The sequence below is a fragment of the Mastacembelus armatus genome, chromosome 4 (assembly GCF_900324485.2).
Source record: "Mastacembelus armatus chromosome 4, fMasArm1.2, whole genome shotgun sequence".
In the NCBI taxonomy this organism is placed as follows: domain Eukaryota; kingdom Metazoa; phylum Chordata; class Actinopteri; order Synbranchiformes; family Mastacembelidae; genus Mastacembelus; species Mastacembelus armatus.
Genome location: NC_046636.1, coordinates 6,684,226 through 6,711,023, shown reverse-complemented (window position 1 = coordinate 6,711,023; position 26,798 = coordinate 6,684,226). Strand labels below are relative to the sequence as shown.

Here is a 26,798-nt window from a genome sequence, read left to right as displayed (position 1 = left end):
TCCTTCTTCTATTTCCCGTGTCTTTCAGCCACCTCTCACCTTCTCTTCTCTGGATCATACGTTCTTGACTTCTACCTGGCATCCACCATGTTGATTGAGGTTTTTATGGAAAGCAAAGTTTGGACAAGGAGACGTTTACTGACTGCTTCTGGACACATGTGGTGGTGGTTCTAGTGTCTCACAATGGAAAAGGTTTAGACCAAAGAATAAATGCACTATAGAGGATTTTGAAACAGGCAACATAAAATTTTTCGCTTTGCCAAGTGGTAATACTGAAAGAATTAATCATCATGTGATCCCTCTGGTTTGTCTGTTCTCAAAGCTTTTGACATCATGATGATCATAAAATCCGCATTCAAATCATTTATGACCTAAATTATGAATTTCTCTGTGAGATTTTAAATTGTTATTCAACTGTTATTGTGGTTGTGTTTTGTTGTTTGAACAGAATAAGTCACAGAATACCCACATAAACTATTGCTATATGCTATTTTTTCTTGCTGCACAGCCTGGAACTTATTTACAACTTTATGAGTATTCCCATTTTACACCATATCTACAGTCCATTGCTTTACAAATCAGGCACAAACTATATCATGAGCCTCATAACATGATTTTCTTACAACACCATACCATAAACTATGGTCATTTCTTATTTTAGTTTCCATAAAGTTACATTAGTTTTGCCTTCATGCAGAGTCTCTGCAGGAGACCTTGTACCCTATAAAATTCAACCCACATCAACTGGCGCTTGGCCTCGTAACTGTATGTGCAGAAGTAGTGAGTATGTGCTCTTAGATGTGTAAGTGTGTTAACCTCCTGAGCATGACATAAACTTCGCTTCGCTATTTAACTTAAGCTTTTTAAAAGGTTTTATACAGTATGTGTGTGTTCTGTAAGTATAAACACAGTACAGGCCATTAAAGACAATACTTTAAATTGCTCATTGCCCCGAAAGTAGATCCATCACACACCAATTATACTTGTTAACCTAATGATTGCCAGTGTCCAAGCGTTCCTGTCTGGCTGGCTCACCATGGACTGTTAATTAACATAAACTACAGCCCATTGACAAAAATCAACACTGCTGCCCATGTACTGTCACATTGTCTATGTACCAAGTCACTTCTACATATTGTCTTCATACATAATGTCTCTAATACCTGAAAATGATGGTAAAGATACCTGTTATCATAATATGACAATCTTGTGATGTTGATACCTGATACATCCAGGAAGGTACGAGCTCTTCCGGTTCCAGCGCTGCTGATAGCAATACACTCATAGTAGCCCTCATCCTTCAAAGTAACCTGGGCTATTTCCCATGATGCACTATCAGACTCACTAGAATCAAAAGAGTCACAAGAGATTTGGACGGGAAAGAGTGTTAAACAACTTTGTCGTCAAAATTTTTGGAAAATAATTTGGAATCTGTTCAATCTGCCACTATGATACAGTTACTAGTCATTGGCCAAAGGGGTAAAAAATATGGTTTCTCACCCGGCACTTACTAAACTGACTATGTTAACATCATCAAATTGTCTCTGGTCTGTCTGTCTATCATCCAAAATAGTCCATCTGTGCAACTCATTTCCAGTTTAAACATGACTGTGGGGCTTAGTTTTTTCAAATCCTGGTAAGGTAATAGAAGGGTAACCCATAAAACTGCAGCCAAGCAAATACAGTTCTGAAAGGCCACATGTTGTTGTTGCTATAATCTTCTGTAAATTCTTCAAAGGTGGCTAGGACTTTAACAGATGTATCGATGTCAAAGTTCAGACACCAGCATTTTACAAGGTTGGAGATAGTGTAAGGAGAAATACTAGGATAAAACACATCATTGCAGTGCTGCTTGTTTGAGTTACTGAACTAACAGGTCCACTTCTCCACAGCACTGCTCACCTGAAGAGTTGGTCCACCCCGAGTCGAGTCCCATCCCTGCTGAAGCGCAGAGTGAAGGGGATCAGGCTCTCTACTTGGCAGCCGACAGCCCCTCTCTGGAGGTAGTAACCATGCGTTGTGGCTGGCATCTGCACCTTCGGGGCACCTAATCAACGAAAGTGAATCACGTAGGCAGTCAAGCTAATAAGCTCAACGATGAACTCTGTATGCCTCAGTCCCTCAACTCTTCATTTTAATAGGTTCAAAACTTAAATCACTGACCTGGTATAATACTGGAGAAGGAAACACTAGAGACTCTCTGGAAGAGGAAACCATCTCGGTCATATCCAGTCACCCGCAGGAAGAAGGCTTCATTGGGAGGAATAAACTCTGTGATGTTCCAGAGGCCATATGGCTGACGCTCAGGGTAGTAACGGATTGGCAAAGTTTTTATCACCTCACCCGTGACTGACAGGAGCTCTAGTCTGTCAGCCCGAGCAGGAGGGGAAAGTCCAGTGGTATTCAGCAGGATATGGGTGGGAATACCTGGAAAGTTGATATGAAAGTCAATATACCATATTCTTTGCTGTTCCAAAGCTTCAAGATGTATATGAAGACAACAGTTGAAATAAAAGTCACAAAAAAACCTCACTGCAGAAGGTGAAGACAAAGATAAAACATGCAGCTGTGGTGTCCTTTTCTTTTACAGTTTGGAAAGCTGACCTCACTGACCTTGAACTGGCCTACTGGATGTCTTTTTGAAGTCCAGAGTGGCCTGTCTGGAAAACCCAGCTCGGAAGTCAATGTTGCTGAGACCTGATATACGGACAGAGTGTCTTCCTTCACTGGTGGTCTGCATCAAAAAAGGGGCAATTTATGTTCATATTTGTAGAGGAAAATAGTCAGACCTCTTCACTTTTTGCATACATTATTGTATTCTAGATTCGTAATGGATAAAATGGCCATTTTGCCCATCAATTGTCTTCATATGCTGAGGAAGATAAGCTCCTTAAGTTAATATTATCTTAAATGTTTAAAAAAAAAAGTATACATTGATTTTGTCCAAAACCATGACTGAGCCTGATACAGAAAACAAAGGAAAGAGAGGCCGTGGCATCAAAGGCAGCACCGAGTGGTCTAAATGACAGACAGCACCAGGATTGTTGTGTAACAGCTTTTTGTGTGCCATCCATCCCCACATGTACAGACAAGTCACTATGAGTGTAAAGTCAAGACTGGTTGATAATCTTATAAAACATCTAAAGTTCAGAAGATGACCCATTCAGACTTTAATTAAGCAGCATGATCACTATAATCAGAAACGTAGCTAATGGCTCACATTTCAACATAGAGAGGCCTTTTGAAGTTATGCAGGAATAGAGACAGAGTAATTGCAAGGAAATATAGGTGTGTAAGATGTGGAAACTCCACACCTTAGGTAAAACACCTTGACAGTGTCATAGACATTGACTCACAATGAACAGTCAGGCAACCTTAACTGTCAGTTGCTGACAATGAAAGAGAATGTGTGGATTTATGGTATTTTATAATTACTGACCTCTGCCTGACATAAACTTAAATTTCATGTTAAGAAAAATCTACAAAATAGGATAGCAGGTACATACACACAGATGGCAAAACAATTGTTAGACTAGAGGGTAAATTGTTCAAACAGTGAGGTAAGCCCAGATCCAGCACTGCCTTGAATGCTAATGCCTGCCATCCCTGCACACAGTACATATCCTGAGCATTATACCTCCCCTAGAATTATCACAGGTCTTTAGTTAGTCGTAAATGAGGGGAGAGGTCTTTTAAAGGTCATGCTCTTTGCAAAGACAAGAAGAGTCCTTGTCATTAAAGCCCTCATTTCCCAATTTTACACCCACCAAGACAAATTGAACTGTCCAGGCCTCGGATACACCCTCACCTCATATCAGATCTTCAGTGGTTGTGATTAGATTTTTACACTGTAAACCTGCTGCTCATCAGAGCATTTGCAAACAGCAAACACATGAGATTATCAGATTTCATGGTGTTAATGTGAACGAATGATATTGATCAAATCCCCATTAAAAAAATACAAGTGTTCTGGGCACAGGACCATGATCACTGCCACTGTTGCATGTTTTTAGCATCACACCTGAGCTAAAAAAAAAAAAAAAAAAAAAAAATCAGTATGAAAGTTAGAATGTGATTAAAAAATATATAAAATATAATGCTGCAGCAAGAATAAGAGTCATCTGGCTGACAGTAGAGCACATACAATATTAAACAATGTAAACACACACACACACACAGAGACACACACACACTGTGGGTATAACACACTGTCTCTGACTACAGAGTATAGTGTAGAATGTAGTGTAGGAGTATATACAGAAGAGTTAAGATAGCACAAAGTAAAGTATGGGCAAAACTACAAAAGCAGGGATTGATTATGAGCTGAACACATCTTCTACACTCCACCACAATATCCAATTAAAGGCAGATTAAAAGGGATCAAAACCCTTTTCACACACAATCTATGGCTTGGTTCTTACACTGGGATGTCACAGGCCATTAGTCTTATTGAAGCCCAGCATGGCAGAACAGGAAAATCCTCCTAAAGCATTTATCCACATTTGATTGGACATCCTAGGAAACATGGCTGCAGATGAGAAGGAGATATTTTTAGTCAAGCCAGATAGTGTGCTGTGTGGGACTGAGGTTGGAAAAAACAAAATATATTAGAACTAGGGAGAGAGAGTGAACAGCAAATCCTGCTGTGTCTCTGTGAGGGAGAGCATCAGAGGAGCAAATGTGTAGAAGATGCATTAGGAAACGAGATACACTGTGACAGAAAGTGATAAAAGAAGACAGACCAGGGGGAGCACAGAGAGGCAAACACTGAACAGAAATACGACAGGAGGATGCAATGTCTCTTTTTTTTATGCCGATTTAATTTTCTGACTATTAATTGAACCAGCACAACACAGACCTCAATTAAAGCTTGTTAGTATGGTGTTTAAACAAATATTTAACACCTCATTTTATCCCAAAGTTTAATTTAACAAGTAGATAAAGAAAATAGACTTTAAACCTAATTTATAAAATGAAATTTATTAGATATGTATTTCTAATTCAGTGTTTCAGTTTTCCCCTTCCACTCCAACCTATTTGAAGTTTTTGAGAAAACTCCATGTAAATGGATCCATGCAATGAAGTCAATGATGGTATAAACTTTGAACACATTCTGTTCTCCTAAATGGCCCATGATGACAGCAATCCCTGAAAGGGGATTAGAGGCATGGCAAGACATGACAAGAAGAAGAGAACAAGAGGCCCAGCAATAAGGAAACACTATGGTTGTATGCTGGGAGGGTCCGTGGATTTGCAAGAGATGAAAACCAAATGCCACATGTAAAAAAGCATGATGTAAATGTCAAAGAGCCAGAACAAATATCGGGAAATCCAAACTTTCTCAATCCACCAAATATGCAATAAACTCAGCATACATGCATCCTCATCTGCTTACAACTGCACTTTTCTTTAAGAGGAAACAGAGTTTTTCATCCAATCTCCTCCCCCGTAAATCAACTGGGTGCTAACACATAACACATAACACAGCTATGCAGAGATGGAAAGTGCTGCAGCAGAGGCCACTGGGGCCTTAAGGAAATCACTCAGGTAAAAATGTTCGTCACTTGCCAACATCTGTAATGGACAGTGTGGGCCTGAACACCAGGGCACTAACAATTTCAACTCTGCCACAGGGAACAAAATGAGAAGGGTGTCCAACCAACAATGTACCAGGACTGTCTTGAAAATCATTTCAGAGCTCAAATGTGTCTTTCTGCTGCAAATACGTAAAAACCTTCCTCAAGGGCACAGCCCCCACTTGGGATCTGAGTCATGACCTCATTCCAAGGTTGTACTGCTGAACTATCCACAGTAAGTCTTTTTAAAAGATAGCTCATCTCTGGGAATTGTTAGGAGAAGCCTGTAATTTTACATACATTTCCAGGTAAAGAATAAATTGTTTACCTTGATAGACCACATCCCAGGCTGTGGGTCCTTGATGTTGACAACTTTGGCAGAGTTGGGAATGTGCAAGAGCTCAGTCAGACCATCAGTCTTTCCCACAAGCTTCCCTGCAGGCCAAGCATGAACAGTAAGACGGTTAGTCAATGTTTCTGCAGCTTTGACTCATGCTAATAAATTATTAATGCTTACTGAAGCATGACTACATAAAAACATATATCCACAACAAAAAGCTGTCAAAATGTAAGCTTAGAGGAGAAGTTACCACTGTGTATCATATTTCAGCTGCAGTTTTCCTAAAATGTTACTCTTATAAATGTAGAAGTTTCTATAGTGAGTAACTCACTTGTGTATCTATGCTAATAAATACAATAAAAACACATATTTTTTAGACAGTTCTGCTGATACATGGTAACAGATATCATACCCTGGGGGGTTTTTATCTCAATGTCTGGTGCTGGACCACTGAGAGCCACAGTGATTTCTTTGAGGCTGGGGTCAAAGGGCAGCTGCCAAGTGTTGCTGACCCCACTAAAGTGATCAGTGGACAGCAGGTGGACCTTGGACGACTGCACCGCCTCTTCCACCCATTTCAGAACCTATAGTGATGGAAAGGAAACATAAAGCGCAATGAACAAATTGTTAGTTTTGCACAATTAACTGTTATTAATAATGTGTAAAATGTATTCAATGACTTTCTACTTCAAATAAAAAATAACATTGTTAAACCTATTTAATTCATTTTTAAACACTGATATAAACAACTAACACATGTGCATTTGTCAATGTACACATTTAGCTCCTCAGCTGTATACAAGGTCATCCCCTCAACATGTGCAAAGCTTTCATCAGGAAGTGTCTACTCCTTCTGTGTCCTGCCCCCATGTTCCCTGCCTGACCCTATGGAAACCCCACTGCTACTGCGTCAGATCTAGAGACAGATGCTGTTCTATCCAGAATATGTGTTGTAAAAAGTAAGAGTATTATTATACAGTGTTCATCCTAAAAAGTTCTGGGAAAGAACTGAATGTACTGTATAAAAGAAAAAGAAATGGGGAGACTCGAACTGTTACAAAAAAGTATGTATTCTAAATGATTTTCATGGAGTCTTAAAAGAATAAGATTCAAATCTAAATTCCTTCCATGCCTAAAAAAAAAATCATATCTTACATTATTAAAACAGCATACAACTGAAAGTTCAAACTTTGACTCACTGCCCAGTCCAAGACTATTGATTTACATTTCTTGGAAAGGTAAAGGTAAAACAGAGCTACGGTATGCATCAATCAATTAAATGTTTCCTGCTCATTTGATTTGGAGTCCAGACTTGAACATGGGCACAACAGAAGATGTGAGAGAGGCTGTAAAACTTTCCACTGTTATTTAATTTACACAGCTTAGGGGGGCAACCCAAGCCAAATTCAAATGTTTTGAATGCTGTGACTAAAAACACAATTTTTAAAAGAAAAGAAAGTTAAAAATGTGTACTACTAGCAGAGAACAGAAGTTTAGCTCAAACTCTTTCTTCAGTGATGATCTTACCTCATTGACCTGTTTCTTGTCTAGATGGAAGACCTGCCCAGAGCTGGTGGAGGCAATCTCCTCATAAGCCTTGTACCCAATATGAGTCCTATCATCACAGTCCCCTGTCAGCACAAACACCACCTACACAAATACACACACAGTATATATGAAAATGTGATCTCTTTGCATCTAAACCTATAAATATGAAGAAAACATATTTAAACCTGTGACTGTTTCTGCTGAATAAGCTGTAGGACTTCATGGGTCAGTCTGTAATCTTTAGAGCGGGCATCTGTGAAGACATAAATAAAGGATCCTGGCAAGGAGATCTCCAAAGCAATCTTAATGGCACCGATGCTCATCTCCGGACAGTCTCCACCTCCCTGAGAAAGAGAAGCAATCGGTAAATGCTTTTAGTGCACATATGCAGGAGAATTTAACATATAGATTTAACAATGAAACATAAATCAAACTAACCAATCTATCATGATTTTCCAACTCTCAACATTTACAGTCTCTGGAACAAGTTGTTTAACAATCCCTGAGTTTTAGTTTTCCAGTAAAATGATAAATTATGTGAATGAAATGCAATGACCGCAGCACTAACATTGTGCCTAGAATAAGAAAAGTGTGAGGTGAACAAACTCCCAAACATAGGAGACCAACTTAAAAACACACAAAAATTTAAACTTGTTTCAATCATACTGACAAGAGTAACAAACATGGGACCTGGAATAAAATAAAATAAAATCTGTGCAGTGGTGTGCACAGATGTGAGGGTCTAATCAGTCTTTCTCATCGACAACGTCTCACTTCACTTCAAAAGGAAATTTTTTCCACAGCATTCCAATAGCCACATGTCTGTCTGAGCTAGCTTGGATGCATCACCCCCAAGAGTAACATCTGGAATGGAGTGACCCATGGTTTTAGGCTGGGGGGATTTGGAGAAGGGAGTGAAGAGACAGGACTCCTCTATCTCTCCTGCAACCCAGCATTCCCCTATGGCCTCCAGCACTGATGATGCCCCTGTTCTTATGTTATTGTGATTTAAACATATGAAGTGTTGCCTAACCTGTACTCCCAAATATAAGTGCGTTCATCACAGAAATTTTTCAATTTCAAGAAAAATGTCAATTCCGAAGTATACTGAATATATTTTCCATGCACCGTAGCCAAAACCTCGTCAGGGGTTGGGCAGGTGAAGAGGTGAGGGGAGGAAAAACAGACTCAGGAATGAAGCAACAAGTGAGAGGAAACTGGATCTCTTCCATTCAACACACTACATGCTGAACACTAGATTAAGAGTTGCACATGCCAAGGATGCACAGATCTGAAGTCTATCTTCAAATGACAGACTTCTGGATGCTAATTTTCACTCTCTATAATCCTTAGTCATGAAGACTAGCAGTTTTTCATTTGTTCAGCTTTGCATTAACGCTACATAAGAACATTGCTGCACAACTTCCTTTCTTCTGTTCTCTCTTCACAACCATTTGGATTTGTTAGAACTCCACTTAGCCGTCTAGCCAGTTTATGTTTTTCTGTATACATTTGTTTGTAATGATGCAAGATGGAAAATAAACATGAGAAGGCTTTTTCCAATGGAAAACCCCTGTAGCTACAGTATATTACACGAAGGACCAAAATCCACTTATAATTGGAACAGTAATTGTAAAGAAAACAATTTACTGTTTCAAAGTTTTTTCCAAAAAGTCCTGCGTAAATATCTGACACATATAGTTTCTGTTATCAAGGCCCAACGACCTTAGCACCCAGGCTCCTGCTGGCATTGCCTTAGTTTGATGTATGTGATTTGTGAACCCACCTGCACATACAGCTCTCTCAGCTCATACTGAAACTTCTTTGGGTCTGTTGTGATTGTTACAGGTCCAATCTCTGCAGAGAAACAACAAAAAGAGGTTGCATGATCAACAGATCCAGGGGCTTAAGTCTGCCTCTGAGGAATAAATGAAAGCATTTTTGTTTTCTTAAATTCTTTTCTTGAACCAAATATTAGTTTTGGCAAATGCTGACGGATGTCCAGATTAACATGTCACAAAATGAACTGTTGAGAAGAACTCCAGGAAAGGAGATATATTCAACGAAGAAAGGGAAAGAAAGAAATGTGAGAAAGTTACATACATATATCCAAGTGATATAGGCGAAACATTGATAGCATAATGGTGACAAATAAGACTGTTTGATCTTAAAATATTTCTAAAGACACATCTGATATATTTACTGTGAAGATTTAAAGAGCTGTATTTTCCTTACATATCCATACATCTTTTATATTAAAAGTTGTTGTTGAGCTGATAAGAAAACTGGGGCCTGGAGAGACTTCAACTTTGTCTGTCACAGGTGGACCAAAGCTGCTTGTAAATTGGAGGCAGACAGTGTTCTGATTTGTTTTCCAACACCTCTGTAGTTGCAGAAGAATTCATTCTGGACTCAGGTACGGTGATGTCCTTGTGTCTACTTCTGCCCAAATGGGACAACTTTTACTGTATTATAACAGTATGGTACCACTACCAAAGAGGTAACAAGCTTAGTAGTCACTGCCACTTCTCTAGTCAAACTTTATGATTTCAGCCACTGCAGCTGTGCTGTAGAATGAGCCTGATGAGGCACAGAGAGCACATTTATGCTGCTATCTCTGTGCACACACTCATTGACATAATGCATTCCCTAACCACGTATCCTAATCTTAATCTTAACTGAACTTACACTAACTCTGACATAAACTTGCATCTATTGCTAGAGCCAGTCTCAACTCTTGAGCAGATCTTTGAAGGTGTGTCAGAAGCTGAAGACCAGGCCAAGAGTCCTCAATCCCAAGACCTAAAACTTCTCTCTCTCTCTCTCTCTCTCTCTCTCGCGCTCTCTCTCTCTCTCTCTCTCTAACACACACACACACACACACACACACACACAGGAGTTCTGCATATGCAAGCAGATTGGAAAACAAGGGTTGACTTGTTGAAAGGAGGACCATTACAAAGAATCCCTTACTTCTGTAAAAGGATCCAGTTTCAAGTGTTTTAAAATAGGGTCCAAGAAGCCAGAGCCCAAATGAGAAATTTGAAATTTTACTGTTTAGTGAGAATCTGAGAGTACTTAAACATACTTTGAAGGGAACGTTACGTTCTGTGATGTCCTAAAGCTGAGAGATGCAAGCTTGTGACTGGAAGGTCTTTGTGGGACAGGTGAAAAAGTGCACAGTTTTGTTGCTTTACCAACAAGGACGACCCTGAACCCCTACTGCTGAGCAGCCAGCATGTCAGACTGTGATAGTAGAGAGCAACTTCCAGGTGTGAATGTAATTGTGTGATTGTAATCAAAGCTCCTGTAAAAGTGATGTTGCCCCTTAATGAGACTAACCTGAAAAAATTATTCTTAAGACTTATATGATTTTTCAAATGAAACATTTAAAAGTTGACAGAACTTTCCCATCACATACAATGCAGACTCATAAGAAATCCATACTGTACTTGAAGCTGCCGTCACCTTGTATTTCTTCTTGCAAAGCACTCCACAAGCACTTTCAATTTCTTTAATATCATACACAAAGAAGCAAGAAGTCATTTTCCAAATGACCCAGATTTTGGCAGCCTTTTGAACCCTCAAGGTGGAGCGAAGGAACATTTGTGGCAATCAGAAACGCTTTTTAAAACTAACATGGAAATGTGTCTGGCTGCTCCTAATGGAACATGCATCTCTTGAGCCAAACTTTTCAGAGATGGAAAACCTGACATTTGTTTCCTTATGGGAGAAGTTCTCATGGCTGTTTTAAATATTCTTTAGAGATCTATTTTGGCCACAATGCCCTTAACCACAGTCACCTTCAAAACAACAATTCTAAACCTGCGTAATGATTTCTGACATTGACATATAAAGACAGTACTGTAGTTGTCTTTAAATGTGTGGCGGTCTTAAAGGGCCGGTGTGTTCTTCTCATATCAAACATCAGAAAAAAATGGGATAAACTGTTTAAGTAGCAGAGGATATTTTTCTCATTTACCATCTTGACTAGGATGCTGACCAACTTCATAGGATAAAGAAAATCTTAATGCAATCTTCTGTCTGCCACGTAGCAAATGTTCAGTGTGCAAATGTTAATGTTTTCTGAGCAATGACAAAAATAAATAAATGTCATGTCAGAGCCCAAGAGAATAAACTCAGAGTGAAAGAATGTTCTCTTTGAAAAAACAAAAAACAAAAAAGATAAAATGATCAAAACAAACACATGTGAGTTGTTGATCCAACACTGGAAATAAACAATGAAAACAAGACTTCATCCTCCACCTGGATTTTCTCACAGCATCGATCTTTAACTGAAAAAGCATGCATCTGAAAATCACGTGCAAACTTAAACACTCACAGAAAGTGTAATGGGGCGGATCAAACTGGGCAACTGTCCAATGGCAAACTCACCTCATGACATTTGGGCTTAAAGTCATTTTCTGGCAATCTCTTATGCATTCACTGTGGAGTCAGCTTCTCTTTCCTTACAACATCAGCGGCAAGGAATTTCAAGGCCAATATGCTGAAAGGTCACAGCCATTGTGTGCCTTCCAACCAAATAAACTGTACGTTTTGGCAGTGACATGAAGAGACTTTCACATTGACAGGAACATTGTCATAATATTACTGACATTACTGCTAACTTATGACCATGATATGAAGTGGCAGTTATGCACTATAAATGCTTACTTCCTCCAAAACTTACTGCCACAGTGGGGAGAGTTTATACAGCAGAAGCAGCAGCAGTCACATGTACCATCTACAATAAGGATAATCACGGAGCTCCAGAAAAACCATTTCTGCAACAATACAGACACCAGTAACAGCAGCAACACCATCAAACATGTTGATTTTTCCCAATTTACAGGCGCTGGTTCATTCAAGGTTCAACATCTGCATTGACAAATGGAGAAAAAGTCATAGTGCATCTGTTAGAACATCTGGCTGTGGAAAGACAGTTCAAGGAAGATCCACATAAATGCAGGGGTCTGTTGAATATAACAGAGGGGCAGCACTGGGCAACAGTAACAAGACCCTGGCAGGAACCATTGCATGTACTGGTATATTTTACTCCTACAATGGTCAGGAAAAGTTTAGACGACAGTAAGCTGTTACAGCAACGGTGGCCGTAAACACATACCATTTGTGGGGTATTATTAGATTAATCAGCCCACTGAGAAAACACATGCGAAACACCACATGGAGTAATTAGTGTACCTCAGTGAGGAAGTGTTCAGCGGTATACAAACTACATACAAAGGAGCACACATCTTTGCAGACACATACCGTATGAGGTAAGGCATTCAAGAATGTTTACACCTTTGACACAAAATCACACACAAAAAAAAGCAAATGTACTCCAGCGAAAAGGTCAATAACGTAGTGCTCCTGTAATCACCTCAGTATGAGCAGCCAGTGCACACACGTTACATCTCTCCTGGGAACAGGCAACAATACTACATACAATAAACAATATGAGGTACTTAATTGTTAGCAGTCTTCCTTTTTTTATTTGCATGCTCTCCCCTTATTTCCATTTTTTACTATTAACTTAAATTACTTAAATTGTTCATTAACATTTTATTCCTTTATTTTTCTTTTCTGTCTTTTTGCCTTAGATCTAAATCCTTAATTGAATTTATTCAAATTGGCCCACATTACTGAGACACCAGTGGGTGAAATCACCTCAAAAGATTTTTCCAAACAGGAAAATGCAGCTCTGTAAAAGATTGATTCCTGCTCTTTACAAAGTTCATGTGTTGCCTATTTAAAATGGGAAATCATAACGAGAAGAAGTGGATAGTCCCTCTGACAGGATACTAATCTCCATTTATTATTTATTTCAAATAAAGTCTTGTTATTTCTGATGTCAGGGACCAAGCCATGCATGCTGTGCTATAAAGCAATAACCACTGTTGCTGCACCAAATCAATATTGTGTCGCTTTCCCAAACATTAAAGCAGCATCTTATTTCACAAGATTTTTAGCACTGCATCAAACTCAATTCCATTATTTTTTTAGATTTACTTTTTAGTTATTTTGCTCCACTCATCTACACTTTATTAATTTCCAGTTTTAGCAAGCATGAAATGCAAGACTTAATGAAATAAAATATATAAAAGTGACATAAAAGAATTGAGGAGCAAGAACTACATCCAACCTGGAATTAGTTGTATATGTTTACATGTTTTTAATTTCCTGTCAGGCTTGCTGTCTGGTATATTCTGAATTACAATATCAAATGCTCAAAATGTCAACATATACAGATCCCATTTGGTGTTGATGCATGTATTCCAAACCTCTCCTTCATTTACTTGTTTGTCTGCATGTTGTACAATCCAGGCTTTTTCTGCTTTTTGGTCTTTCCTTGCCTCCCCTCTGTTTCTTCATGACATGTTATTGCTCTACCTTATTATTTCTTCCTCTTCTTCACTAGTTCTGCATGTCTTACCTATCTTGACTTCACCAGCTGCCATCTAATGACTGAGGTTTAGCCTGAGCGGCAGAGCTGACAACAAGCCTGACATGAAGCCACCTCAATGGAAACGTCTCCGCACAATCAAAAGAAAGAGAGAAAGCCCACCAGGCTTTAAACTTTGTTCGCTGTGGCCTTGCCTCTCGTTTCACTTCACTCAACACAACTGGATGCATCCCAGGAAAATGGGCCACAAAACCACGCACCTCTATGAAACGATTGCACACATCCCTACACGCGCAAACATGAGAACAGTGAATCTCAAGTGACAAACGCACACACCACACACCGGCATGTAATTCCCCACAGATGCACAGCCTGCTTGGGAGCATGTTTTAGATGTAGACGACAGTTGGGAACCCTTCTCCGCTCCTTGAACTAACCTGAATTTAAATGATCTGAGCAATGAGCATTGATAAGAAACATTGGTTACGTATTGTAACCCAAGATTCTGTGAATTAGGTGCCACTGCACCCCAGTGAGACAGAACTGGATGATGATTTTAACTACTGCATACTTTTTGAAGCTCTGTCTACATCTTGTCTGAGAAAAGGTGCAGTCTGAGGAAATGATCGGAGTGTTGGCGGGCTTTAAAAAGAGACGGAGCTGAAAGCAATCTGTCTATGTGTTTGTATCTAACTTCATGTAGACAATTGAGGTGTGGTTTGAAAATAGTTGGAATTTTGATATTCTGTTTTCACTCAAAAAACAAATGCTGTGTGCATTTAGATTATCACCCATCTGCAAACACCAGTTTGGTGGTTTAGGCCTCTTATTCTCTTGCAGCATTTTACATTGACCCAAATATATAAAAGCAAATGGTGTACAGACTTAGAATGTATGAAAAAGACTGGTTGGCATCAAAGGGATGTGCTTGAGTTGTCCGTGCATCCTGAAAGAGTTTTGGTCTGATTTATGATGAATGTTGTCAAAGACGTGTTGTTAATTTTCTGCTTATCACCTCCCAAGGTTTTACATATAGGTGCTCATTTCTCTTAAGCTCTTGACTTCAACAGTTTTTGGTTTCTATCAATATTGATTGATAGTGGGCTTTCTAGGTCAAGCTGTGACAAATCTTTTTAACCTCTATCTTGGAGTCTAGGATGAATAAGACACAGCTTTGGCTTAGAGAGGCATCAGGTAGCGATTTATCCATTAAGACTAAATGTCTCTCACCGAGAAGCCAAAAACTGGCACAGCCAGTAAATACACTGAGAAGCCTCCTGTCTGTGACGTTTCTACATATGGTCTCCATTGTAGAAATTAGGGCCCAAACCTTGAGACTTGGCTAAGTCTAATTCTATGATTCACTCTCAGAAAAAAATAACTTTACAGTTAAATGTGGCCTTTTAATTGCATCAGTTTGCTTCAAAAGTTAAGTAGAAGGCTTGAAAATCAATTGCAACAACCACAAAATTACATCAAACTGCTTAGCTATAACCAAGTATATTTTATGACTGATGGTTTTCACAATGCTCAAAAGTGACAGCAAGGACTTTTCTGTTTAGTGTGCCTTCCTTGCTTTACTGAGGAAACTGTGATTATGCTCGCTGAAGCAGACAGAGAAACCTCAGATACAGCAGATCTCTGCACTGTTAACCACACACAGATGCACACCCAGGTGTCTACAGATCTGCAGAGAGCTCCTGCAGATTTGTCCAGGTGTATTGTAACATTACTTAACTCAACTGCTTTATGGTGTAAGCAGGAGTGTTTGGACACTGGTCTTCATGACACATGACTTCGTACAAACACATATTCCTCAGAGGCAGGGTGCAGAGGGCACTGACAGCCTGACCTTCAGCATTGCAGCCTGTAATTCCCCCAACACTTGGCTGGTTCAGGCACATTTGCCACAGTTAAAACTGATACAGGCCTCCATGTCAATCAACATTCTTAGTCACCTTGTTGTTGCATCTCTACTTCTTTCCCATTTCCTATCTCCCTATCTTTCTGGCCATTCCTCTGGTGTCCAGCACTTATTGTAGACAAGTTGCAAGTCGTGCAGCCTTGCAGGAAATGTTTCAGCACAACTCAGCAGCTTTGTCTGCCAGGGGGAGAGGGAACGATGCTTAGATGTGGAGAGAGAAAGATTTGAAAGGATCAGAACACATAAAAACCTAAAAAAGCAAACTGTTTAATACTGACGAGGCGAAAATGTAGCAGACAGGTACAGTTATTGTTTTGTACATGCAGAGAGCAGTTTTCAATTTACACATTAGCATTCATTTGAAGTTGTTCAATCCTGCACACCCATGTATGTGTTAAAGGATCATCCAACTGAAATAAATGCCTGCATGTGGCAAACAGAATAACTCAAACAACCCCTGTCTACTTTTATGCGAAGCATATCACTCTAGTATTAATAGTTAGTTGAATGTCAGTCTGAACACACCACTGCAACCAAACCTATGTTTTAGGTAAAATAGCTCACACAGTAAAAAAACAAAAAAAAACACATGAGGTTATGCCACAACAAACCATGGGTATGTTCAACTTTGGCACCAATGCCAAAGTAAATCTAATGAGTTCCAAATGAGTCCTCCTGACTCCAACAGTATGATGTAAAACTATGAAATCAAATTAGTCTGCACTAAAATGTCCTTTAGGGTAAACCTTCCTCAATAATAATGTCTAGACATTGATCTGTAGAGTCTACATTGACTATAAAAAAAGCTGATTTGAGGAAAGCCCTTTTTGAAGGGGTAACAGTAAAAGTGCTATGGCTGCTGCTTATTATTATGGGTGATAAATCACAAAAAAATGCTGACTGACAAAAACTAGTATACAACATACGGGATGTATGTCTGCAACTGGTATAACCGGCAATGAGCAGCTGGAAACTGTCCACTTAGATTCCAGGGCAGAGTTTAAAACAGTAATTTATTGTAGAGGCATTAAAAAAAGGTTTGTGTACTATTAATAATTCTCTCTGAAATTGCTGAAGGCTTTATGTGGTACAAACCATCTTAAAACTAGGCACTAGACCTCCAGCTTTGAACACAGACAAATTCAGGGACAGCATTCAAAAGCTGCTTCTCACTAACAAAAGTCAAACAGTGGCAGCTGTTATCAAAATCACCGGACTTGCCTCGGGTGCTCGGCTCGCCTAAATAAATGGACTTGGAGTGACCCACTGCTTATGCTGCAGACACATGGCAAGAGTTAGGGGTTAGTCAGGTAAACATGTCTGCCCAGGAAGAGGAAAACCACGTTTTAGACATGAAGCTGAACATGTGTTTGTGACATATAATCCCAGGTCCATAAACAAATAGAGGATTATTTTTAGACTCCTGCCTTTAAAACGTGGTTCAACTTACCAGGTTTATCCCTAACATACCTCTTTTTTGATACAGATATATAAATCGTTAGTCTTCACCTTAAACTGGATGACACTGTTTATGGCGTAAAGTTTGTAGGGATTTAATACATTTTGACTCATTTACATTAAAGTGATGATATTTTCTTTACTTAGATATTATTATTTGTGATGAACTGGTCATGACATGTTGAGATGATAAAAAAAAAGAAGATTGGACACCATAAACATGAGAAACTTAGGGTTTTTAGGTCTTATAGGTCATGACAATCACAAGATAAACAGAATAAGTGCAGCATTCATGTTATGGATGGAAGCGTATATTTGACTGGCCTACACAGCACCTTTTCAGATGACATCATATTGCTGGAGTTAACATTTTACCGGACTCGAAAGATCAAGGCATTCCCAAAGCTCTAAGCATTTTATGATTTTGTCACCTACTCAACTTAGTGTGGGGAAATGAAAAAAAAAACCCGTTTACTGCTTAAACTCTGTTATCTTCCTATTCATCCCTTCTTTCTCCTCTAATCCCACCATGAATTATAAGGTCTTTACCTCCACAGCTATGTGTCATCTAAAGTTCCCCATCTGCTTCTCCAATTTTTCACTGCAGCTGTCAATCTAATATTCTTCACCCTGCTCAAAGGCAAAAAAACAACCAGAAAAGGTCAAGAGGATATCGGTGAGAGCCCAGACAGTGATGTCAAAGACCACGCACAACGAGGGCACGCGAACCCTCAGGAGCTCAGGATGAGGCTCAGGATGAGGCTCGGAATTCAGCGGAGGAAAACAAATCCACAGCCTAGAGGAAAACTATCCTAAGAAAGTAACAGAAATGTTTGACAAATGCGTTTTGAACGAGTCGTTCATTCCAAATGAACTCATATCAGCCAGATCATCTAAAGGTCAATTACCTGTCAATTTTCCAAACATTGGAGATATTCTCTATTGATAATAGCCATGGAATCTCAAAAGCTGTCATACATGAATTTGTAAACAGCAAAGCAGAAGGGAAGCAAAGTGTTACCAGCCTGTGGGTATGTGCTCCCTTCCAAGATTAAAGAGAGATCAACCCTGAGCACCAATTACAAAGCTAAATGGAGCTGAAACTATTGTGCTAAGAGCCCCTCAGGGCACTTAGGAGGGTACATGTACTGTTCTAGAAATTAAAGGCCATTTTAATATTCCATGGTTGGTTTATTAGATCATGAAACACAGAGACACCCACTGTGGTCCGCCACACTCCACTCTCCTCCTCTAATTCTCCAAAACCTCCACCTCTCTCCTTTGGCATTCCTGCCTAATAGCATCATTATTGACTCTGTCTAGCTTAACTCAGGCTCCTTGTAATCTCACATGGGTGGGACGGTTCAGACAAAAAAAAATTGCTGCTCTGGAGAGTTGGAAACAAAAGGAAAACAGGATGGGAGAAAAGGATGCTAAACACCAACAAATGCAGGTCTGAGTGGCTTTGATCAGACAGAGGAGACAGAATCCCATCATCTCTTCTCACCGCTCCACACACCTCCTTCCGAATAAAGATATCTGCTAGGAAAAGTGCAGCAAGACCGGCCACTACACAGCATATACCAGCAGAAAATATCAATAAAACAGAAGCAAAAAAAGTTGTCATACTTAGAATACACACACTGAATGTGTGATTATGGCAAGTGTGCTAGGTCCCGCTCTGACCAAAGGTATTAGGCTTATCTTATTTCATGTCAGCTGAACTTCTTAGAGCACATTCTCCACATATTACAGAGCCTCTTTATTAATTCATAGGAAAACTGTACATCGACATTAGTTCTTCAAGTAAGGCCGGCCACATTTCCTGGCTTGTGGATGAATGTGTGGATGTGTGTGGTGAAATAGTTTATTTAAATTGTTCCATTGGTCAACAAAGTCAAACACACCTTTAACTTCTCAGTTTAAGACTGAATCCTTACTGACTGATTACTCATCGTTCTCTGGACTGGAACTACAAAAGAGAGACGTTCAGGTTCACAGCTGTTATTCGAACAATCCAAGAGGCTGTCACATAACAGATTCTCTCATTAAGTAAAAGCTATTTTTAAAAGTAACTAGGGTATGAAATGAAAACACAACAGGGTGGCTGAAATTAAACCCTGACAGTGTTTCACGGGAGTGCGCTTTGACTGTAGCGCTAAATACACAACCCCTGTGCCTCAGTAAAATCACTTGCGAAGTATCCTCTTGCTTTCTTTCTTTCTCTCCCTGTAGGATGGAGGAACGGGGGGAGGCTTCCTGACTGATCTTCCCACACAAGCCTGACCCCAATATCCACACATCTGACACTCTCACTTCACACACACAAGGCAAGCACACAACACAGACTGACAGAAACACAGATACACAAACACACACTCTAATGTTTACCGTGTCACATTGCAGTGTAAATAAAAGAGACACTCCAAGCATCTGATTTAAAAGGAGCCAAATCAAACAGGAGGGAGCGTTAATGCACTGAGTCGGCTAGAAAGTGGAGAAAATTGATCTGTGTACGGGCGAAAAAGCCCTAACTTCAAGTCCTTATGCAAACAAATCTGATTCCCTCCAAAGTGTTGGGATATTTGTTGAAGAATGACAAAACAGCGAGACAAGAGGAAAACAGCAATATTCAGCTACCCGTGCTTGCAGTGTGCTGTGGTAATCATTCCTCTATTCCCCTGGGGGTTTTAAGAACACATTCTGACATCCTCGTAAACATTTTAAGAAGCAAACAAACGTCATTTGGTGGTAAGGGACCGACACAAAGACACGCAGTTTGTACAGAGACCTCCACACTGAAGTTCTGACTCAAGCTGTTGCAGTTTCGGTTTACTGTAAGAGGAAAATCCTATAATTACTTTGACTTGTGGTAACATTTGCTATGAATCAAGTCTTGAAGTTACTTCTGTTGCTTTGTCCAAAATGCAATGCATCAGTGCTCCGTTATCATCTGCTAATCATCTAAGATATCATTTCCCCCCAGAGGCACACAATAATGAAATCATCATTTGTAACAATTGTGTATACTGAGCATTTTTCTTCCTTGAATGTAATTATTATTCTAGGCACAGTGTTGGTGGACTGAATCAATGAGTAAGGAATTGTGCTTCACAAGAATTTGTGACATGTTGAAATTCAGCAGAGAAGAAACATCTGGAATAGGAATCTGTCTCTCCACCACACAGATCACCTCTGTCTATTCATTTCTTTCCTCTCTCTCAGATCTCTTGGATCAGACTATTCTCTACAGTTGCTAAGCGTATGGTTACGCTGAGTAGATCTTAAACATACTGTATATCATGACTCAGTGAGGAGGAAGTCCATATGAAATGTTCTAAAACATATTCTGGCAGGATACTACACAAATGCTTAAAAACTGAGACACTAATGCAGGAAATGATTACAGAGTATGTGGTACCATAAAACACTGAAGGGCCACTACTGAGTACAGCAAACACTTCGATTTTCACTCAGTTGTCTCTATTTTCTGTCACTACTGGTGTCTGTGATCTGTCTGTTGCATACTATCTGGAAAGTATTTTGCTGTACACACATTTGACTCACTCGGCAGCACGTCCCCTTGGATGTTTTTAAGTCAACGTTTTTGCAGTTGGGCACTTTTCACTTGTCACCTCCAAATCAACGCACAGACCCCATCAGATTGCACCACAGCAGCCTTTGATGGTGTTTTTGCAAGCAAGTACGTGACCTCACATCCCTCTCAGAAAATAATAATTAGAGGAAACTTAAAAATCCTTAACACAAAACCTCTCCATCAACAAAACCTTCAAAATTCAAACAGTCCATACTATTGTAAATAACTACATGATCTCCAAAAACAATGTTTGCATGACCACACTCACCATGCAGGACGACTCTAATCCTGGTAAATATGTTTGTTTGGTTTTTTTTTAACTTTAGACTTTTACATGACTCTGCACATGGACTTCTGGACTACTCTTAAATATCCCAATGATATACTGTCTGGGTAATAGCTGTTCAGAATGAAAGGCCACTAAAGGGTGATGATAATTATCAAGCTGCATTGCAAACATAAAGCCGCACAGTAACCGTGGCGGAATGCTAATAATAGTGACCGCCAGGCTGAACATCTGTGCGTGGAGACAAAGCCCCCAGTCCCTCTTTTGCAGGCGTGAAGAAATTAGGTATTCAAAGGGTGGACTGTGAACAAACTATCACATTTCTCACTTTCTGTGCGCTTTTGGCTCCACGGTAAAAAAAAAAACTAAAAACTAAACTGCAAATAAACATAAAAAACACGTGCGCAAATTTTAGAAAAAAGTCTGCGTACGCAATAAGGAAATAAATGAAGTGACCAGACTTTTACTCCTTGTGCGCTCACTGCATTACCTGGGTCATGGAAAGGGACCAGGGCAAAGTTATACAGAGGTCGCTTCGGTCTGCTCAGGGATGTTTCCAAAATCTTGGACGCACCCTCGATAACCTGGACCAAGTCGTCGTACATGGAGCCGGTCACATCAAAGACGAATGCCAAAGTGGATGCGCCCTCCGGGATGTCCTCCTTTGCGGCCCCGGTGTCTTGCCCGGCAGAAAATGCCAGTGACAATGCAAGGGACAGCCACATCAACCTGGCGCCCATTTTAGGTCCAACAGTGTCAGACAAAGTTCTTAGGAATTCTTGTTCTCGTCAGTAGGAACTTCAAGGTAAATTTAGAGCTGAAGGCAGAGACATCAGGCTGTCACAGTGGACTGAAAAGTACTTATCACTGTCTACAAAGGGTACAATATCCCATAAATACCCATAAATAATCTCGTTGGTGGTGCTGCTGTTTTCTGGCACCTCTGTGGTGCGTAAAAGTTGCAGCTTCTCTGTGAGCTGAGGTGTCAGCAGCTGCAGCTATGACTGTTTGTTGCATCTGCAGACTCAGGAGCCCTCGTTCAGCTCTGACATACAAAGACCACCTCTCAACTCAGCTGAAACTCTCCAAGACTCATAATAGGCGACCCAGTGCAGGATCGCAGGGCTCTGATTGGATGAGGTGTTTTGGGTGAGTTGAGTGGACCATGTGCATAATTTAATTGAGCTCAGGCGCATTAAACAACAACAGCGTCACACTGAGGCACTCCCAAGCATGCCATTATCATAAAGGCGTGATTGTTATTGATTCTCCGGGCAGTAACGCATTTTACAGCTCTGACAGATTTAAGAAACAACCAAATTAAATTCGCGACGTCAAATATCCGGACACAAAACGACTAAATCGGCTCGAAATCCCGAATTTAGGTGTGACAAGCTGATATAAGACAAACTCTTACAGGAAGCTCTTCGGTGATTTTGTGCACTACACTGTCATCTAGCGGTTATAGTCTGGTGTCACAACACAAGCAATTCAAAAACATTGTTAAATATAGGAGACATATAAATTTATGAAGTTTATAAAGTAGCCTAACCATATATATTTAATCAAGTATTGAGTACTTGAGTATGCTTTTGAGATGTTTGCACTACAGTGTTTCAATTTTACATTTTTTACATTAGATTATATTTTTTAAAGAATTACACTTTTTTATTCTTATTGTAGGAGCTTCTGGACAATTCTAAACTTTCTCCCATTAAGCCACTAGACTAAATATCAATATATGACGTGGCTCCACCATGAGCAGCTACAATTATAAAATTCTACATATGCACTTATGCATCTAAGCTGCAAAGAATTGGCATATTTGTAACAGTAGGGGGAGCTAGTCTACCACCTTACACCCCATCAGGGTTTGAAAATTGATTAGGGCACATGGGTGATGATAGCAACATACTTATTTAGGTTTTATTTCTCAGGTCAAAAAAAAAAAAAAAACACATGAATTTAATTGCCCATGACCTAACCCTATATATATTACCTAAAGTGGCATAGATGAACTGGCTTTTTTTCAAATTTCAGAGGTCATCAGCTTGGAGTAAATGGAGGGAAAGTTAAATGGAATCATTCAAATAAGAATCCAAATCTTACTAACCAAGACTCATTCAAAGGATGTAGGAAGAGACCATCTGCTGATCAGAGCTTTGCATGGCAAACAAATAGGGGGTGTGAAGCCCTGTGACAACTCTAACATGCATGCAGTGATTACACAACACATTTCTCAACATGAATTAATCACGTCTTTTCCAAGCTGAACTAACAAGAGTCAGAAGAACATCCTGTTCCTCATACAAGCTCATACAGGAAAAAAAAAAAAAAAACAATAAAGGGACTGTTAATACACTCGTTCATGTTGTTACACACTAATTTCACATGGTTTCATTTGCCGTGTCAATTTCTTCTATGTAGTAATGTTAGTAATATGACTGACTTCTTAAATCAGCCTGTTGAAGCCTGTAATACTGTGAATACTGTGGAAATAAGGTAGTAAAGCATACTTTTTATGATCTGAGTCAGAGAGTAGGAGCCAGATCAGTCAAACGTGCATCTGAGTAATTTAAGATGCCTCTAAGATGCAGGTATATACACATGTACTAGAGCTTGCAGTAGCCTGTCGAAGTGAAGCACTTTATTATCAGATGTGAGCAAACAGAGTTGAGCCTTGAGTTCAGCAGAAACTGAACTATTTATTTCCACATCACAGCCCAGGTCAGCAAGTAAATATCCGAACATCCATGACCTTTAGACTAAAAGAGTGTAAATGATTAAAGAGGTAATGCAATCAATCATTCATTACTACAGCATGATATTCAGTTTAACGGGTATAAATACACAATTAGAGTAAAAAATGCAGAAAGTTTTCATCTGGCGTTCTTTTCAACTACAATTGTGTTTGTAAGGAGAAATTGCTGCAGGGAATAGATTTACACTGCAATAGTTGCACTAACCAAATATGCACAGTGAAAGAACACTGTCCTAAGACAGCTGCTGCTCTAATAAGAGGAAAATTAATAAGTGACCAGTGGGCATTGATCTTTGCAAAACCTATGCTCAGGTTTTATGAGCAAAAAGCCTATACACAGAAACAAATGGCTTCAGTGTTCGTTATTCTCTATGCCAGCTTTCTTTTTTTCATTTTTCTCCAAAAGCTTAAATATTACAGGTCTGTTCTTGGTGACTCGTTTGATTATTTTAGTTTATGACAAGGTTTGGTGACTCAGCAGGAATACACAACATCTTAAGCAACTGCGCCACAGATTTACCATGCCTGGTGCAACTTACCAACCAAGCAGCATAACTTGCATTCAATTTGCATAACAAATCTCAACCTAGCCTCTGCACTCACCGCCTCTACATTATGACAGAAATAGAGAAAAAGAAGGCAGAGGAAGCTGCTTCTCTCTAAAGAACAGCCTGCAACAAATTTAAGATTACAATTTACAGTCTTTTTTCTTTATTATCAGTGAAATAATGTATTGGTATAATAATAATAATAAATTACATAAATTACACAACTTCTCTTGTCATATGTCACTATGACAAGAGAAGCTGGAGGGAGAAGAGAGCCAAGGTAATGACAGGGAAGAAAGCACGACCAAGGCCACAATACAGTTTTACACCAGTAACTTTCTCTGGCCTGTCAGCATTGAGCTGTCAGTCCTATCTTCATCTTACCATCCCATCTCTCTCTCTCTCTCTCTCTCTCCCTCATGACTGTTCTCAAAAACATGCAAGAAGAGAAACAGACTAGAAGGTACTGGAAAAGGGGTGTGAGCTTTTATGCACTTGTCAGCAACTTTGCATTTGTTTGTGATAATTCTGTGGCCTAATCTTCTGCAGATACTATTTTATAAGCCAGCTGTGTTGTGTTCCTTTGTGTGTCTGTGTGTGTGTGTGTATAGGATGTGTTGTAGTTTAGTTGTCGCAAAACAAAGCTGGTGAAGTGCAAATTACTAGTTGCAGGACAGGCAGGACAAACACCTAGCCCTCAATCTCCCAAATCCACATGACACATGGGCTCCATCCATACAGGAATCGGCAGGCCAACCAAAAAGTCCACCCTGGGACCTGATGCTCTGTTGCCCAACAGACCTAATCCCTGGGCTTACTGTGTCTCATCTCACTAAAGTCCCTCTTTTGTAGTGAACACAACTCATCTGGTCAATAAGGCTCACTGGCCGTGCACATGGACACCAACATACCGTTTGTAATCCCTCTCCATTGTTTGTTTTTATCTCTCTCTCCCAGTCTGCTTTCATAAACACACAGTGTACAGGGGTAACCACGCGAATACCAGCATTCATCTGCCCAAACAATCGTCCTCATTCTCTCACTGTCTCTTTCTGTCACACACTCAAACATTGCTCACACACAAGCAGTGATGAAAAGAATTCATTGTTCTTTGGCTATTTTTTTTTTTAAATCAAATAATAAAAATAAAACCACTGATGGAATGATAAAGGAGAGAAAGGCAGACATCTAAATTAAGGAAATCTATCAAAAAAAGTATTAATTCACAAAAAAAAACGTTAAGTTCCTTCAAGCACGTGACTTCTGCTTCCTAGTAAGTTTAACCTAAAGCACACAACACTGCAAACCTTGCACATGAGAACTTCCTACTTCTGAATATTTAAAACACTCAGCAGTCATTCTTCACCCAGTGTCAGACAATAATTCAAAAGACAGATAACAAAAGTAGAAGCCTCTCTCTGCCTGTGAGACTGAGATGCAACTGGATTCTGCCAGACTGTTGCATTACGATCCCATTTTATTGCACATTCCTTGCACATTTCTCTGTTGCTCTCTTTACTTTTGTCTCTGCTGCTATTCAGCCTGCACATTCCTTCCTGTCGAGGCTGGTGTTAATGCTGATCACATAAGTAAGTGTTCACTGAGGCTTTGTTTTCGCAGGCCGGGAACACAGACTTTGTGAGAACATGGTGTGTACGTGTGTGTGTGCATGTAAGGATATGGGCGTTACCAAAAAGTGAGATACTGCAGATAAGTTGGGTTGGAGGCGTTACAGAAAGGAAGAATACACTGCAGCTCTAGCAAGGACAAGACTTGTGACGTGCTGTAATGGCAAACGTCTCATTTACTTGGAAATAAATCTGTTTGTCCCAGTTCACTGGAATAGTCACTGCCTTGGTTGCCATGGTCACAGTTGTAGGACTCGACAAACAGGCCGAATAGCACGATTAAGCCATTTGCTGTATATGATTATATAAACTCCATTGACTCCAACTCTCACAATAATTTGATATGCAGCTTTTTGAGTAAAGCAATGTTCCTTTCAACAACGGTCCTGAAAATGTACTGCATTCTCAGGTTAGAGCATTCACATAACAAAGACTTGTTAGTATCTATGTTAAACTGCATTATGTCCTAATGTGAATCTGATTGTTTTATTAACCAAAACTGGACATATATGAATTTACAAAAGCAGCAAGTCACTGATTTGCAGAACTAATAGTTCCCCAAATTGAGGATGCTTTCTGGGGCCATGGGATTTTACAGAGAAAACACACACACATCCACCTAGTTTAATCTCATAGCAGAAGTGAATACACAGTCAGCAAACCTGTTAGGGGGATATGATACTGTCTTTGTTACATTTATATCTCTGTAGGGACTTGTTGTAAGT

The 26,798-nt window shown here is 39.6% G+C and overlaps 1 protein-coding gene across 1 annotated transcript in view; it reads right to left on the bottom strand.

Annotated features, from left to right (window-relative positions):
• The window catches only part of hmcn1 (hemicentin 1), a 69,231-nt gene extending 47,282 nt beyond the window's left edge, over positions 1-21,949 (bottom strand). The window contains exons 1-10 of the mRNA XM_026323130.2: positions 21,627-21,949; positions 9,251-9,321; positions 7,650-7,808; positions 7,444-7,566; positions 6,329-6,500; positions 5,905-6,011; positions 2,614-2,734; positions 2,164-2,427; positions 1,903-2,047; positions 1,223-1,344 (exon numbers count right to left, since the gene is read on the bottom strand). Coding sequence (XP_026178915.1) covers positions 1,223-1,344; positions 1,903-2,047; positions 2,164-2,427; positions 2,614-2,734; positions 5,905-6,011; positions 6,329-6,500; positions 7,444-7,566; positions 7,650-7,808; positions 9,251-9,321; positions 21,627-21,876 — 1,534 coding nt within the window. The 5' untranslated portion in view covers positions 21,877-21,949. The remainder of the gene's footprint in view (positions 1-1,222; positions 1,345-1,902; positions 2,048-2,163; positions 2,428-2,613; positions 2,735-5,904; positions 6,012-6,328; positions 6,501-7,443; positions 7,567-7,649; positions 7,809-9,250; positions 9,322-21,626) is intronic.
• Between the last annotated feature and the right edge of the window lie 4,849 nt (positions 21,950-26,798).